This window comes from Apteryx rowi, unplaced genomic scaffold (genome assembly GCF_003343035.1).
Source record: "Apteryx rowi isolate R43461 unplaced genomic scaffold, aptRow1 scaffold_27, whole genome shotgun sequence".
Classification (NCBI taxonomy): Eukaryota; Metazoa; Chordata; class Aves; order Apterygiformes; family Apterygidae; genus Apteryx; species Apteryx rowi.
The window spans coordinates 194,224-211,076 of record NW_020449085.1 but is presented as its reverse complement, the minus strand read 5'-3'; the positions used below and the strand labels follow the sequence as shown (position 1 = coordinate 211,076).

The 16,853-nt window shown below is 48.9% G+C and overlaps 1 protein-coding gene across 5 annotated transcripts in view; it reads right to left on the bottom strand.

Moving 5' to 3' along the window:
* Positions 1 to 867: 867 nt before the first annotated feature.
* The window catches only part of LOC112967321 (mucosa-associated lymphoid tissue lymphoma translocation protein 1-like), a 31,163-nt gene continuing 15,177 nt past the window's right edge, over positions 868 to 16,853 (bottom strand). For 4 of the 5 annotated variants that reach the window (XM_026068389.1, XM_026068390.1, XM_026068391.1 and 1 more), the window contains exons 9-14: positions 12,886 to 12,960; positions 12,031 to 12,158; positions 11,364 to 11,495; positions 10,652 to 10,803; positions 3,473 to 3,598; positions 868 to 1,930 (exon numbers count right to left, since the gene is read on the bottom strand). In XM_026068389.1, the coding sequence (XP_025924174.1) occupies positions 1,568 to 1,930; positions 3,473 to 3,598; positions 10,652 to 10,803; positions 11,364 to 11,495; positions 12,031 to 12,158; positions 12,886 to 12,960 (976 nt within the window). In that variant the 3' untranslated portion in view covers positions 868 to 1,567. The remainder of the gene's footprint in view (positions 1,931 to 3,472; positions 3,599 to 10,651; positions 10,804 to 11,363; positions 11,496 to 12,030; positions 12,159 to 12,885; positions 12,961 to 16,853) is intronic. The other variant, XM_026068393.1, reaches the window with a different exon arrangement.

Here is a 16,853-nt window from a genome sequence, read left to right as displayed (position 1 = left end):
AGTAAAAGCCTCCTCTGTTCACTTTGGACAGGCTTCTAGCACTTATAGGATGGTTTATCTGGAAATAGCATTTCATATTTTTCCATGCTGGAATAGAGAGTCCCCACTGTAGACTGAGATACAAGCAAGTATCTTTCCTGCTGACAGAGAACCATAACAGAAAATGTTCTACCCATCCCTCTTTTAGACCAAGACAGGAGACATCAGGTGCTCTCCCCACCCTGCCATCTTTGACCTCACAAGAAGCTCTTTATCTCCAAGTTCCTCCTTTCACAAAATCACATCTGGAAGGAACCTCTGGAGGTCTCTGGCCCAACATCCTGCTCCAAGCAGGGCCAAATTAAATCAGTTCATCCACATCTTCTCCAGTCCAGAGTTGACCATCTCCAAGGATAGAGATCCCACACCTCACTGGAATCCCTGGTCCCTCTGCTACTATTTGACCACCCTCCCATGCCCTTGCAGAGCAATCAGCTGGTGCTATGCCAAAACCTCTATTAAACAAGTATTACAGAAGCAGGCAGGGGGTACTGCACCTACTTAGGTTGTCTTTTGGTCCCCACTCACCTGTGGCTCTCTCTGGACAGCTGGTTCTGCATGAAAGGTAGGACTTGAGGTTGCCCAGGGTGCATGCACACAGAGAGAGATGGGCACTTTGAAAAAATTTGTACTAATAAAAAATTCTTCCAGGTTCTCCCTCCTCCATCCTGTCCTCTCCATCTCCCACACTTAGGAGGTTCTGCATCTGAGAGGAACGCAAGACCACACAGGCTTTAACACCCTTTTATGTCTGTGTGTAACATGCTAGAAGGGGCAGGTGGAAGCGTGAACCAGCCTCTGTTGTAAACATGCATTTGACAGGACATCTCAACCTCCTTTTCCTGGCAAGCAGGAAAATATAAATGCATTCTTTAGAAATACATAAACACATAATTTAACATCTGCTTTTACATAGGCAGGACTTCCAAGGAAAGAAAACCACACTGTAACCCTGGGGTAAAGCTTATACATTCATACAGTTTTATCTTGGTCACTCATTAATTCTTTGCATCACTTGCACAAGCGTGATGAGAGTCAGCAGTTGTGTTTGGGTTTTTAGACTGTGTCCCTGCTGTAGCACAGGCCTGTAGTGTTTATGGGTATCCTACCTCACCATGTTTAATGCTGTAATGCTTGCTTTCAGGCACTTGCTTAGCAAAGGCTGATTCTCAGAAAACATCAGCCAATGTCCTTGACTATAAGCAATATGAGGTTTTGCCTGGAAATGTTATGACTTGTAGGGTGGCCCTGTCTTTCACTAGACATGACAATTACTCCTCGGTGTTTCCAACAGCGCAGAACGTTTTGTGGGACAGAGGTTATTTCCAGCAGGCTTTGGCCCTGCATGTTGCAGGGCATTGATGGGAGAGGTCTTTCCAAAAGCAGCCTCAGCCACATGCGGCCTGATTTGGCCAGAGCGACTGCTGAGGCTGAAGGCAGCTGATGACTTCTGTTGTATTTATCACTGGGATAACTGTTGCCTTTTCAAAAATACGGTTCCCAGGCTGGTCACGACAATCTGCAAGTATCAGGGACAGTCCTGCCCCGGACCAGCCCGAAGCAGCGCTGAACAGAGCTCACTCAAGTTGCTCTCGTCATTCTCTTCTGGCTCACTGCATGAGTTGGAGGGGTTGCTGTTTGGCAAACTGTGTCCTGAGCCCATCCTCAGAGATGCCTGTGCCTTTGGGCTTGCGCTCAGCGTGGACGTGTCCCTGAGGCACAGGCTGCCTGCAGATACTGGAGTTTGCTGGTAGTTTGGCAGGGTAGAATTTCTGTGGCTGAACAACTGCGCTACCAGAGATTTCTGGAGGATTTTCTGCAGGCTTTCACAAGTCCTCTGCTTTGTGCTTAGCTGGGTGTAATGCAAATCCAACTGCAGGAGCACATCTGTCTGGAGGAGGAGAGCAAAGGACACAAAGTGAATCAGAGACTTAAAGCAGAACTTTTTTGCTTTTTCTGCAGGCACTGTCAAGAAATTACAGGTTTGGCTGGCTGTTCTGCAGGCTCACAGCCCCATACTGTGGTGTGCTGGAGCAATGCTACTGCCAGAATAAGTGGGCTCTAATATATGTTCATGACGGTTGTGGGCCTGAGACACAGTTTCTGGATTTCATGACTCTTGAGATGCCTGGCCAGGGCACTGTCACTGAGAGCACTACCTCCCCAGTATACTGCTGCAGGGGAGCAGGAGTGGAGAGGACTGTGCCCAGGAAAATTACACTCATGCAAGGAGCACCGTGATGTCTGTCCTGGCCAAAGCACACATGAGAGAGAGGCGCACAAGGGGAGGAATATGAACCACTTAAAGAAAACGTGCATCACACAGTAAAAGCTGGCAGTTTAAAACAGCAGTGCTCTGCAGGGATCCATTCTCAGTCTAGCACTATTTTAGATCTTTACAAAGATGGTGAAGAAATCAGAAAGTAACACATCAATGGCAGCCAAATTCCTGAACATGAACCCCTAGCACAGGGCTGTGACTAAGACACCTGGCTGTACAAAGAAGGGAGATGGATAATGGAGCAGGAGGGAGATTTTCCCTACGTGTCTGGCAGGCAATGCAGGGTCCAGGTCCCATGTCTGCACTTAAAAAGCAATGCTGAATGCCTGGAAAGGGTTCAGAAGAGAGCTCCAGGAACAATCAAGGACTGCAAGAACTGCCATACACTGAGGCACTTAAGGTACTCAGCAAACCGAGCTTGTTTCAAGCAGATCCAGACAGCAACTGGATTGCATTTGGTGCAAGACCATGCAGAGCAGAGGCTTTACTCATGCAGATAAGCACCTCGCAAGATCCATATAAGACAGAAAAAAAATCAAACAAGAAACAAGGTACACACTGCTGCTTGGAGAGAGATAATCCTTTGGAAGAGACAAGCCATGAGACTAGCAATTCTGCCTCTTCTGCAGTCTTTAAATATAGTCTGAGTGTCTTTTGAAGTCCTCCTTGCTCTTGGTTCAAGCAAGGAAGGGCTTGGTAGTAACACTCTGAAGGCAGGGGCTAATTTCTCCCGCCGCTCGAGTCCCTGGCCAGCCTGTGAGTCCAGCTCCCCAAAGAGCACACAAGCCTAGTTAGACATCCTTCTTCACCTGAAACATTCGGGTTACTCTGATCTCCACCAGGACCAAAGCACCAGCCTGAAAAAGGCATGGGGGCAAAGAACAGCCTCTCTGGCCAGACAGTGTGGAAGGGCAGGGTGAGCCAGCAGAAAGAGGCAGGTTTTTGTGCCTCTGAGATGCCTGGGCTCCTAGAGTATTCACCTGGGTGTTACCCTGCAATACAGAAGGGTCTCAACCCAGTTTCCGTTCAACTGCTGCATGCAGTCCAGGGATATCAGAGGGGCACACGAGGCTTGAGCAGGCAGGGATAGAGAGTACCAGTTACACGAGGGTGTGGGAGAACTGCAGAGATTCCCACACAGCAGCTTTTTACCTGAATTTTCTGCAGTCCAGTGAGCTGGAACGCACAGTCCTGCTCCTCCTGCTTGTAAACAGAGGCAAGCAGAGACTCCACTTGGTCTGCACAGCTATCCTTCAGGATGGCCACATCTTGCCTCTCCTGGGTTAGGAAAACAAGAGGAAACGCATCAAGTTTTCAGCATCAGCCCATCAAACATACTGCATCTTGTTTTGGATTTGATCCCTCTAGGATGGGTGACAGCCTGGGACCCATTATCCACCAGCCCCTTGCATGCGACGGTGCTACTCTGCCATCCGGCTCCGGCAGCTGCTACAGCTCACTCCTACCAGCCTGGCTTGGCCAGCGCGAGGATGTGCTGGCCTGTCTTTGGCCACGGGAGCTGAGCGGCCCAGGCAGGCCCATTGCGGCCCTGCATAAAGCTGGTGGAGTGCAAGGAGGGCCGATCCTCGCAAAGCTTTCTCATCGCTGGTGTGAAATGCCTCACTGAGCATGCTGATGCAGGAGGCTGTCTGGGACCTCACAGGGACGCAGAGGTTAGAGAAGCCCTGGGGGCTCTCACAGCACAAAGGGGCTGTAAACAGTGGCTCATGATAAGGACGTTCATGTTAGTTTTTACACACCTCCCAATTGCTGGGTGCAAGTGGACAAAGCAATTTGTTTCAGGCTGGGACACAAGGGAGAAGGTTGGGGTTGGAAGCTCAAATGGTTGACCCCAAATGCTGGCTGGGATCTGCACGTGTCAGGGTCGCCCCTGACTGAAAGGCTGGTAGAACAGGAGTAAACACTACATCATCCCTCTATAGCTGGTCCAGTGGGTCCATTGGAGGCAAGCTGCAAAACTAGCATTATCTCTATATAAAGCAAAACCAGATCCTTTCTGTGCACTCAGCAACTTGTAACCAGAAAGATAATGAGAAACCACAGAGAGTTTTAGGAAAGATCAGGGCAGTGAATGGACTTAGCAAAAAGGGAACTAGCTGTGCCAGCAAGGGGAAGACGCAACTTGGAGGGGGATGAAGTTGCCCTCCTGCTGTGTTGCTTAGGGTGGCCTCATCCTGGTTTCTTTGACAGGTCTGAACTGTGAAATGGGAAGAGACAGACTGCAATGCAGAGCACTTTCTGCCAGTGAATACTGCCCTCTCCTGCTCTCTCCTTCCTGTGCCAGCCACCCTCTCTGCAGGCCCTGCTCCAGGCTCTCCTAGGCTCTTTGCATCAGATCATCTGCTCTGATCTCCCGTCTGCTGCTCTGATGTGGTCACAGCCCTTCCAAGCCCAGCAGCCTCGGTTAAACTAAACTTAGATTTCAAAACAGAGAGGTTCTCTAGGCACAGGGCAGATCAACCTGCATACCACTAACATGGCCACAGGGCTTCAGCGGGAGGACCGCATTAAGGAATGAGCGGCCATACTGGGTCCAGCAGGCTCCATCTCACCCAACATTGCTGACATCACGCTGCAGCACATGCTTAGGGAAGAACAGGAGAAGGCAAGCACGCCCCCACCCAGGATGAGCCCATGCTGCTAGCCTCCTGCAACGGGAAAATCGGTGACTCTCGGAGCCAAAGATGGTGTCTGTGCTTTCAGCAGCCTTTGGGGGACTCTTACAAACATGTCCAATTTCATTTTGAACCTTGCTAGACTTGTAATACCCACAGTGCCCTACTTGCTATTATGAAAACAATCTGTCCAGTCCATGGTCAGAAGTCATCCACATGGTCACCCTCCCTGCCCACATCTGCTCTCTGATGCCATATTGCTCTCCAGAGTTGAGGCCTCTCCTCTGACTTCCTCCTTAGCCTCCCCATTGCTCTTTCCACATCTGTCTTTTGACTTTTGCAGCTCTGTCTTCTCCTGGTGCATCTCCACATCTGTGACCTCTCTAATTGTCTCCTCTCTGGGGATTCACTGGCCTGTAGGAGCTGGGGTTGGGCCATATTCCCTTTTTTCTCCTTGCAGGCATGGAGGGGGTCTGGATCAGGTAACTTCTAAGTGCCTGGTTTTGCAGTTGTGTTACCACCCTTGCAGACACCAGGAATCTTCAATGATTAACATCACAGTTCAGTTTTTAGAAGCAAGGCAGGAGTGCTCATATCTCTGCTATTACAGTGGACTCTTCTCCCTAACGCCTGTTTATTGTGCTACAGTTTCAAGCCCATTGCAGCTGGGCCACCCTTTTTTTTCAACCTATCTAAAAAAATACTCAGCATACTACAAACATGATTAGTGTGAATATAGTAATATTCCATCACAACTGAAAACACGGCTTATGAAAAGCCAGGCAGCACTGGGATGTTTGGATGGGGTGAACCACCCTGCAGCCCTGAGTGACTGGGACAAAGCAAGCCCCAAGTGCTGAACGTTCAAATCGGATGCGCTGTTTTTCTCTGCCACGGACCTGGCATCCTTCCCAGAACACCTATCCCTGGAAGGAGCAAACGCTCAGCGCTGTGGTGAAAAGCTCAAAGTCCCTTCAGCATCCATGCAGGGAAGATCTGCCATCCAGCAGATCCCACTCTGACTAAGACTGAGTGATTAACAGATTAAATGACTGCATGATTAAATAATTTTGGATTTACCAGCCAGCCACACAATGCCAGTCTGCTTCTGCACAGGGGGTTGATCCTGTGTCCTCTTCCTGAGGTGAGGGCCCTAAGGATATATCCATATCCTAGGATATGGACCCTAAAGTAGAAAGGGCCAAAGGTGTCGTGTGGCCCAGACCCTACTACGAGGCAGATCCAGTGACACACGTCATGTCTGACAGATGCATTTCCAGCTGCTCTTAGAGATCTACACGAATGGTGACTCTGTGACACCTTTAGGCAAAACCTCTCCCAGACCTTCACACTCTTTACCATCTTTATCACGGCCAACCTGGATCTTCCTTAGTACTATTTAAACCATTATTTTCTTCCATCATCACAACAACCTTTTATGTATTTGAGGGTCCCCCCTCTGCCAAACTTTGCTTCTCTTGCCTAAATCACAGTTCTTTCAATCTTTCAGTTTATTACTTGGGATATGTTTCAGCTGGTACACTTTTTTCATGAAACATGGGTCCAAAACTGGATCCAGTGCTCCAGCCTCAGCAACAGCGAGGGGAGCCAGAGAGGATCTCACCCAAATCTTGGAGCTCTTATTTATACCCTCAGTACAGTTTTCTGTCCTGCTTCCATTTCTCCAACCAGTGTGGACCTCAGACAAAACTATTACCTGAGTCGTTCTCCATCCTGTGTGTACACTACTGCTTACTCCTGCCCACAGGTAGCACCTTGCATCTGTCCATGCTGAATAATAGTCTTGCTTGCAGACTGTATCTCCAGATTATCAAAATCTTTCTGAAACCTAATCCTGTCTTTTAGCATCTTGTGCTGCCAAGTGTTACAGCATGCATCTGCATATTTAATAAGAGCATGCTACAACACATTACTGAGGTCATTAATGAAAATATAAAACACTATCACAGCCCTGGTCTTTCAGAAAAAAACAACATATTTTTATAATAATATTCACATCTTCTGAACTCTCCCACCAAGGCCCTGTCATACTCATTCATAGTCTTGCTTGTGTATGAAGGCTTTGAGGTCTTCCTGGCCATTTTTCATTCTTTCACTAGTATTCAGATGTTGGAGATGCTTACTAGACCAGCTCACCAGCCTCTTTCTACTTTACTGTAAATATCCTCATCCCCCTTGTTTTAGGTCTCTGCCCATGGCACCACTGCTTCTGTGTGCTGCAGGGTTTTGACATTTGTCCACCTTGATCCTAGTTTGAAGACTTCCTCAGTAATCTTGCAAGCCACTTTGCAAATATACTCTTTCCTCTTCCCACCACTTCCTGAATCAGTAAGACCTCACTGTGCAGAGAGGCATCTCCTCCTGCCCAGCCCTGGTTCTTTCTGCCTTGCACTCCCATTCCCATGATCTTGCAGCCCCCTTCCATAGATGGCTCTGTGGGGTCGCATTAGGGCCTCTCGCAGGTTTAGCATGGGATCCTGGTTGGTTGGCAGAAAAAGCCTTGGCAGCCCTTAGGTGTCATCTTGGATTCGGGTTAGTGGGGACAGCACCTCTTGGGATGTCTCCTCCAGTAAACAGCAGGTCCCTCCATCTCCTATTACCCACAGGAAAGTCAATTATTGTCAATAATTTGGGGTTAATTAGAAAAAAAAATCACCAAGTCCATATTCTAATCCCTAATCCTGAGGGATGAATTAAAGCCCTGAAATGTGAGACGCAATACCCCTTTACTGACAGCAGCTTGCTATTCATGCAAATATCTGCACTCTGCTAAATTCCCAGCCTCAGTAGTCTCCTGTTCTACCACAATATAATTACAGTGGATACAGGCAAGTATTTCCTTCTGTTAGTCTCCATCATTTCTTGCTGTGTAGGAGTCAGGAAATGGAGAAAAGGATTTTCTAAATTAATTTTTCTATCCCATTCATAATTACTTATAAATGTTTCTATGGTAAAATCCCCATGGTGGGGATTTTGTTATTTTTTAGTGAAGATGATGTTCAGGAATTGGCAAGACCAGAGTTTTGGCTTACCCAGAGTTTCAGATATTCAAAATGAACTGGGGAAAAGGTGACTGGAGATACCATTAGGTCAAACAGCTCCAGATCAAGTGATTTACCTTGAAAACAAGGGGATCCATGACAAAAGTTAAAAAAAAAAAAAAAAAAGCATTTAAGCAGCACATAGCAAAAAAATGGAACTGTCTAACTCTCAGCATCATTCTTTTCTGCATATTTCCTAAAATAGTCTCTCTCTCTGAAGACAGTCCTTGTCAAGTAAAAATGCAAGTCAGGCAAGGCATGAGATGGGAGAGAACGCTACCACTGAATAATGAAAGAAAATGGATCTGTGCTACAAAAGACCATTGTAATTATCTCTGGCAATCCTACAGTGAGCCCAGACTCTCTGCTCAAGTCACTCTGACAGGCAAAATATGGCAAATTGTGGAAAAACTATTCCTTCCTTGACCAAATGGGTCCATGGGTTGATTCCCCAGGGGCTAAAACATGCATCTTGCATCATGCCTATGTTTGTCTGGCTTCAGCTTCCAGCTCTGGGGTCTTAGCCATGCAAGTGCAGCCCAGACAGTCATCCAGGCTCCCCTCAGCATCCCTGAGGAGGGCTGGCACAGTGAGGATGCAGCCCACTCACCCAGATCGCAAAAAGAGTCAGGTGCCCTCCTGCAGACACCCTTGCATCTCTCTGTTGGTGGGCAAGGGTGCTTGGTCCCAAGCATCAGTGTGCGTGGCCTCACTGCAGCTGTCTAACGTGGGGCAGATGAATTGCACACCAGTGACAAGATCTGCTGCCATGTCAGCAAACGCCACTGGGGGTCAGTGTGTGCTAGCTCTGCCATGGAGCAGGATAGGAACAGGGAGGGGATCCTAGGGCCCTGGCTGCACCGGGGTCCCTTTTCGGTCTCCTCAGTCCCTCTTGCTCCAGCTCTGGAAGCAGGAGGAAGCAGATGGACTCCCTTTTCCCCACAAGCGCTAATATGGGGTGATGCACACAAACACCCGCACACAGACACAGACACCCACAAACAAATTTCATGCATGGTTAGGGAGCTCACAAGGGGAAATGATGCTCCGGCTTGGTACTGAGTAATGGGCAGGATCAGGCTCCAAACCTCCTGCTGGACACACCGCTCTGCATCAGTGACTACAAGATACTTAGGGTCAGCATCCCTCCGGGAGCAACAGGGGCCGAAAAATCCACCACAGTCGTGCTACACTTCAGCAAGGGAGCTACAGAAAATGAGGAAGATTGTTAACAAAAAGGAGCAGCAAAGAGAATTAAATTCTTAGAGGAGGCATGCAGACTGCTGGAAAAGACCATACTGAGAGCATGGTGCCTGCCTGTTAGGAGAAGTGTGAGAAAGGGTACAAGGAAGCTGGTATGGCTGAACAGTAAACAAGCACATTAGGATATATTGTTATGTTAAGATACATTAGCACAGCATATTAAGAAAGCATCATTCAAAAAGCCAGAACTGTTTCCAAACAAAGAACATAGAAAGGATCAACTCCAGCAGATTAAATGCACAGATTTAATCAGGCAGACCGAAAAATATCAGTCTGAGGAGTAACTAGCTAAAGGCATCAAAACTAGCATTAAATCCTTTTTCCAATGCATTAGGAGCAAGGAATGTGGCAGGCAGTCTGTGGGACACTGATGTATGCAAGGAGCACTCAAAGAGCACAAGGCCTTTGCAGAGGTGCCACGTGGATTATTTGGGTCAATGTTATTAGAAAAGGGGATCCTCGCACTGAACCAGGGACTATAATAGCAAGTTATGTGAAAATGTGACTCTCAGTGCTCAGCAGAAATTGCAACTTCTGTTAAGAATTGTTAGGAAATGGACGGAGAATAAATTTGAGAGTGTCATTACACCTCTGTGTAAATCCCGGGCTACACACACTTGAGGACTGTTCTGGTCCCCCCCCATCCCAAGGGTACAACAGACCCGATGCACTGACAGCTCAGGAGACTGAGACAAAGACTGAACACAAGTGCTCATAGAGCCTGCGGTTGTTGAAGGAAGAGCTCAGATTAACGGGGATGTCTGTCTTCATGCCACCAACCCCTGCAGGCACTCTGTCTGAAGTGGGGAGGAAAGAGGAGTCCAGACCTGGTGCTGGGCTGGAGAGAGCAGGATCACAGTGATCTCTAGGGCAGGTAGAGTAGGCACGTGAGTGTGCTCAAGGACTGTCACATGATGGGAAAAGTCACTTTCCTTTTCTTTTCCTCCAGACACTGCACAGGGCTGGTGCCACAGCTCCTGTTGGGATCCTCTCACTGAGTAAGAAGCAACCAGGCCCAGCAGAGCTCTCACTTTTGGAGAGCTAGGCTAGACACCCCAGCGACGAGCCTAACAAGTGATAAATAAGTGTATGATTCCCTCTTTTAGCTTAGCACCTGCCTTTGCACATGGGTTCAGCCCTTTCCAGCCCTCAGGACTCTTCTGCCCATGTAACACATGCCACATCTCCCATTCTGCACCCATTCTCCTCTCCTTCCCCTCTGCTAGATACATCATCCTCCAAACTCACCCTGAAGCATGCACCCCACCTCCCTGCTGGAATCCCAATAAACCCTCTCCCATGTATGCCCCGGGGAAAGGAGCCAAGAAGGAACTGGAAACGGGACCAGCTCCTCCCTGTGAAAGACTCACAGTTGGACGGCAAAGCAGGAGGCGGACGTCAGCGATGTGGGATGGGGGTGCCTGCAGCTTGGCGCACACATATATCACGTTGGAGAAAACCTGGTGGAAGCGGAGCTCCACCTGTGCCCCACACGGGAACATCACTATTTCATTAAGCAGCTCTGGAAGAGAAAGTCGAGCAGGATGAGCACTAAGTGCAGCACTGACGTCCTCGAGGGCTCTCGCCATCAGCTGCAGCTGCTCCCTGTAGGCCAGTGTCTCACAACCTCTTCCTAAATAGCTGTAAGAGCTCTCCTGCCTGCCAGCACTCAGGGAGGCTGCGTGTGTGCAGCAGCCCAGTTGCTGTGGCGCCTGGCCTCCATCTTGAAGCAAAGCGCTCTTCTGCTGTGCTCTCATTACTGCTGTGCTGCTGCCTGTCTCCTCGCTGTGCTGTGACCCCCAACCAGAGGCAGAGCAAGGAAGAGAATGGGGTTTTTCCCCTACACACTGCACAGCGCTCACCCAGCAGCTGGCACTGTGAGGCAATCTCACACTTGGTACTGTCTCATCTTTTCCCCTGCCCAGCCTGGATACTCCCTCCTCATCCTCAGCACTGAAGGGGCACAGAGGCTCCCTAGTCCTCTCAGCCCCACTGTGCTCTTTTGGCAAGTCTCTTTTGAATTTGCCCCTCAGTGGTCCTCCTTCCTTGTCTGTTAGCTCTCCCCACTACTTGCATGCTCACCGTGGTTGTGTCCCCAGCGCAGTGCAGCTGCTCCCAAGGGGCAGATAGGGTCTGTCAGGGCCCGGGCTTCCTTCAGTGTGTGCTTGATCTCCATCACCTGCTTCCCAGTGACCAAAGGATCCCGGCCAATATCTGAGAGAGAAATTTTAGAGGCACTAAGGGCACTGCAGCACCCAGAGGCATCCAGGTCCCTAATTTTCTCATCTTGACTTTCAGACCTTACATGAACATCCTGGTGGTGTTGCTGCCAGGCTACTAAAAGCTCTCACAAGGCATGTCCTGCTGCGCCTCTATTGCAATTCTGGCATGGCTGGACTCTCCCTGGTTATGCTGGGTGAACTAGACTCACCTATGCTGCAGAGTGTCTAAGGAATGGATAACCAGTGATTTAGATGAAGGCCTTGCTCTACTTTAACAATCTTACTGCATCTGCTCTGTGACTCCTGATCTCCCTCTTTGACTGCCAGGCCTCCCTGCTTTCCAGATCACAAATATGCATTTTCTATTTTTAAGGAGAGGGGAGTGTGGGTGCTGATCTTCATTCTCACCCTTGCTGGGATGGCCAGGCTGCAGAGATGTTGAGCACTCATCACTCACTTTCTGCTGATATCTCCTGTTACCACTGCTACTGAAATAAGTGGTTTCTAGCTTAAAAGCACTCCCTTACCTTCTAACACATCCTCCAGCATGTGTGTAACTTTTTTCTCCTGCAGAATATGTTTCTTCAGATACTTCATGAAGATCCCGGAGCTGAATTCCCCATCCTGCAACTCATAGGCTTCTGCATCTTCACTTCTGCAAAAATAACGACTTGTCCTCACCTTTCTGCGACTGGCATGAAGCCCTGGGGTACTGAGGGCTTGCTGACATCCAGTCTGTATTGGCTGAGTCTAGCTTTGGTTAGCTCCTCATGCAACTGCACAAATGAGGGTGGGAACAAGCAGAAGGGAACAGATGGAAGAGGAGAGCACAGCCTCTTTTCCCAGCCCTGGTGGGTGACAGCAGCTGAAAAGCCTCTGGAACTTGCATTAGAGCAGTAAGCAGTACTCTTGCCCATCTTGGGAGGCTTCAGATAACCTGCTTGTGGCACATGCGCCTTGGGAATCAGCCTCAGGCCTAGAGGGACAGATGACAGGAGCTGATGTCACCTTCACACATAACTTAGGATTGATGAGCTGTGTGCCTAGCTTTACAGTCCCATAGTTCAGGAGAGGCATACACTGTGCTGTGGAGAGAGACTCCATTCACAACGCCTTGGAAAGGGGGTCAGACTGAATGGTGGGTCAGCTCCAGCCACTGGCAATGCAGGGAAGGAGGAAAGAAACACCTGAAGAGCAAACAAGAGAGGTGAAGGGTGAGAGCCAGAAGAAATATAAGAAAGACCCTCTCAAACCTCCAAAGCCACTAAGGATGAAGGGATGTTAGGAGACAGGGCTATGCCAACCCCTGCCACCATGGGCAGGTGCCTATGGGCTGTGCTGAGGTCTTGTGTCATGGCGTGGGCATGGCAAAGTATACTTACGTGGCATAGCCATAAACAGTATTGCCCCAGGGCTCCAGTGGCTGCACCTGGGACAGGGCACACTCTGGGTTGTACCTGGAAGAGGAGATGAAGGTACGAGTTAGTTTCAAGGCCATCAATCAGCATGTGCACAGGCCTGTGCCTGGAGGGGACAAAGCCAGAGTGCTCCACAAAACCTGTCTCCTATGGGTAGCAACAGGATCATCCCTCACATCTAGTACAACCACTCCTGTTATTCAGGCAGCAGCAGAGACTACAGCTAGGAGTCCTATGAAGGACCCAAACCACAGGGCAATGAGTAGATAGGGCCAACTCTGGCCTGTCTGTGCTGCTGAACTGCTCCCTGCCCTGCAAGCAGGCCCAGAGCTGTGGGTGCAACCATGCCTCTGTCTTCCCAGTGTTATTTTTTCCACAGATTCAGACAGAGCACATATGGGTTCACCTATTTCCAAGAGCAGTTAGATCTGTCTGGGGTGACTGGTTTCCACTGAAAAAGCTGTCATGCTAGCACTCAGTGGCAAGCCCTTCTAAGGAGCTCGTCTGACTGGAGACAAATTGGACAGCATAGGGACCGGTTGCTTCCAGGGTATGAGGTTTACACTAGTGATTTGGAGCTGTTCCCAATTGCATAGGGACAAGAGCTGAGAACAGAGGCGGTGTTATTCAGTTCCAGGATAGTTTGCTGGGGTTGAAGCTGGCAAGCTGAGGAGAACAGAAGGGGCTGTTATATGGCCAGCAGACAGTAAGTTACCTACTGCTGCTGGTAAAGTCTGGAGAAGCTGTTGAATGGTGAATATTCATCTGGCTTGTATACATTTTCTAAAGATGCTCAGAAGACAAATGTTGGAAAAGAGATGATTCTAAATATGAACACAGAATGAGGAGATTTATCTGCCTCCCAGCTTCTCCTAAACAAATGGAGATAGCTAGGATTCCAGGCCTGAGGAGACACAAGACATCAGATCCCCAAATAAGCTGAGATCCCTGCTGTCCCCACAGTGGGTGCTTCTCATCCAAGGCTGCACAGACACAAGTCAGTGCCTGCCTTTCGTGACTGCACCAACAGGCACACATTGCTACAGCTGCTTATGTTCTGCAGTGGCATTTCCAGATCACGACTGAACATAGTGAGAGGCCCAAAAACTGCTCACTCCTGCACGAGCCCCCCATTAAAGTCTCATTTATACAGCACATCTCCTGCAACTTGGTTGTAGTGAATGCATTTCTGATCTGCGTTCCAGATAGGAGATGGTGTCTTCCTTCTGTCCTAAGCAGCAGGTGCTAGAAACCCTCCTAAACAGTGCCTGGGGAGGAAGTGTGCTGAAATTCCTGGAAGAGGCAATTGCATCCACCCAAAATTAGCACTGGTCTACACATAGATGTACTAGGTTACACACAGACTCCACGTTCCTGGTTCCTCCTGCACTGACACTGAACATCTGCTATCATTTGGCCAAGGGGGATGTATTTCTTATTGACTTGGCATTTCTGATGGTGGTACATGGGGTGAAGAGATACTCCAAGTTAGACCCTTCTTTGTTAGCACACATGCAGCTCCTCCTGGTTCAAGCAGGACTGAGCAAACAGTCACAAGATAGCAACTATCTGCAATTCTCAACATTAGTCTAATCAAAAAAGTGTTGGGAAAAAGAGTGCCGTTTTAAGGAGTGGTGTAAACAGGCACAACTATGAAATCCAGATGCTTTGCTGAGCTGAAACACTGACTTATGTTTTTCATGAAAAATAAACCCAGGAGAGAGCCTTCTACAGCAATCCATCGTGAGCCCAGGCATAACACCTACTGCACTGAAGTGCTGTGTTTGCTGTGAGAAAGGGTAGGAAAGAAGTGTCAGATTGGCAGTGGGGGAGAAAAACAGCCACGTAACCATATCTAAATGTCAGAGCAGATCTCACATCGCATCCTTCTCCCGAAGTGCCCTAAGAATTCACTGAGCACAGAAACTACTGGCAATGCCAAGAAAGGAAACACCAACCCAAAAGCTATTTCACAGATTGTTGTCATTCGTGTTTGAAATCCCAGTGAAGCCTTCACACAGCAAAGCTGCACGCTGCCATGCTATATTCAGGCAGTGTATTCGACACCTGGATGAATTTCTGGCTTAACCTCCACCCCCCGATCTGGCATGGGCTGCGGTGATGATTCAGCAGCTCCGCTCAGCAAAGCTTATCTCAGAATTACAGAAACACAGAATGGTTGAGGTTGGAAGGGACCTCTGGAGATCATCTAGTCCAACCCCCCTGTTCAAGCAGGGTCACCCAGAGCGTGTTGAGCAGGATCCTGTCCAGACAGCTTTTGAATATCTCCAAAGATGGAGACTCCACAACCTCTCTGGGCAACCTCTTCCAGTGCTCCAGTCACCCTCACAGTAAAAAAGTTTTTCCTCATGTTCAGATGAAACTTGCTGTGTTTCAGTTTGTGCCTGATGCCTCTCGTCCTATCGCTAGGCACCACTGAAAAGAGTSTGGTCCCATCCACTTTACCCCCTCCCTTCAGATATCTATACACATTGATAAGATCCCCCCTCAGCCTTCTCTTCTCCAGGCTGAACAGGCCCAGCTCTCACAGCCTTTCCTCATAGAGCGATGCTCCAGTCCCTTAATCATCTTAGTAGCCCTCCACCAGACTTGCTCTAGAAGCAACATGTCTCTCTTGTACTGGGGAGCCCAGAACTGGACACAGTACTCCAGATGCGGCCTCACCAGGGCTGAGTAGAGGAGAAAGATCATCTCCCTCGACCTGCTGGCAATATTCTTCCTCATGCAGCCCAGGATACCATTGGCCTTCTTGGCCACAAGGGCACATTGCTGGCTCATGTTCACCTTAGTGTCCACTAGGACTTTCTCTGCAGAGCTGCTTTCCAGCAGGCCAGCCCCCAGCCTGTACTGCTGCATGGGGTTATTCCTCCCCCCTCCTTTATTGAGCTTCATGAGGTTCCCCTCTGCCATCTCTCCAGCCTGTCGAGGTTCCTCTGAATGGCAGCACAGCCCTCTGGTGTAGCAGCCACTCTTTCCAATTTTTTATCCTCAGCAAACTTGCTGAGGGTGCACTCCGTCCCTTCATCCAGGTCATTGATGAATAAATTGAACAGGATTGGACCCAGGATTGATCTGTGGGGTACACTGCTGGTTACGACCTCCAACTAGACTTGCCTCCAGCTAGACTTTGCACCACTGAGCACAACCCCCTGAGCTCTGCCATTCAGCCTGTTTTCAATTCACCTCACTGTCTGCTCATCTAGCCCGTACTTCATCAGCTTGCCTATGAGGATGTTATGGGAGACAGTGTCAAAAGCCTTTCTGAAGTCAAGGTAAACAACAGCTACTGCTCTCCCCTCATCTACCCAGTCAGTCGTTCCATCACAGAAGGCTATCAGGTTGGTTAAGCAAGATTTCCTATTGGTGAATCCATGCTGACTGCTCCTGATCACTTTCTTTTCCTCCACATGCTTAGAGATGACATCCAGGATGAGCTCCTCCATCACCTTTCTAGGGATGGAGGTGAGGCTGACTGGCCTGTAGTTCCCTGGGTCCTCCTTCTTGACCTTTTTGAAGACTGGAGTGACACTGGTTTTCTTCCAGTCCTCAGGCACTTCTCCTGTTCTCCATGACCTTTCAAAGGTGACAGAGTGGCCTTGCAATAACATCAGCCAGCTCCCTCAACACTTGTGGGTGCATCCCATCAGGCCCCATGGACTTGTGTATGTCCAGTTTGCTTAAGTGATCTCTAAAAATCTGAACCCGCTCCACCAAGGAAAAAGTTTTCCTCTCTCCAGATTTTCTCCCTGGTTTCCAGGGCCTGGGATTCCTGACAGCTGGTCTCACCAGTAAAGACTGAGGCAAAGAAGGCATTCATTACCTCTGCCTTTTGTATCCTTTGTCACCAGGGCCCCTCTCCCATTCAGCAGTGGGACCACATTTCCCCTATTCTTTCCTTTGTTACTGATATA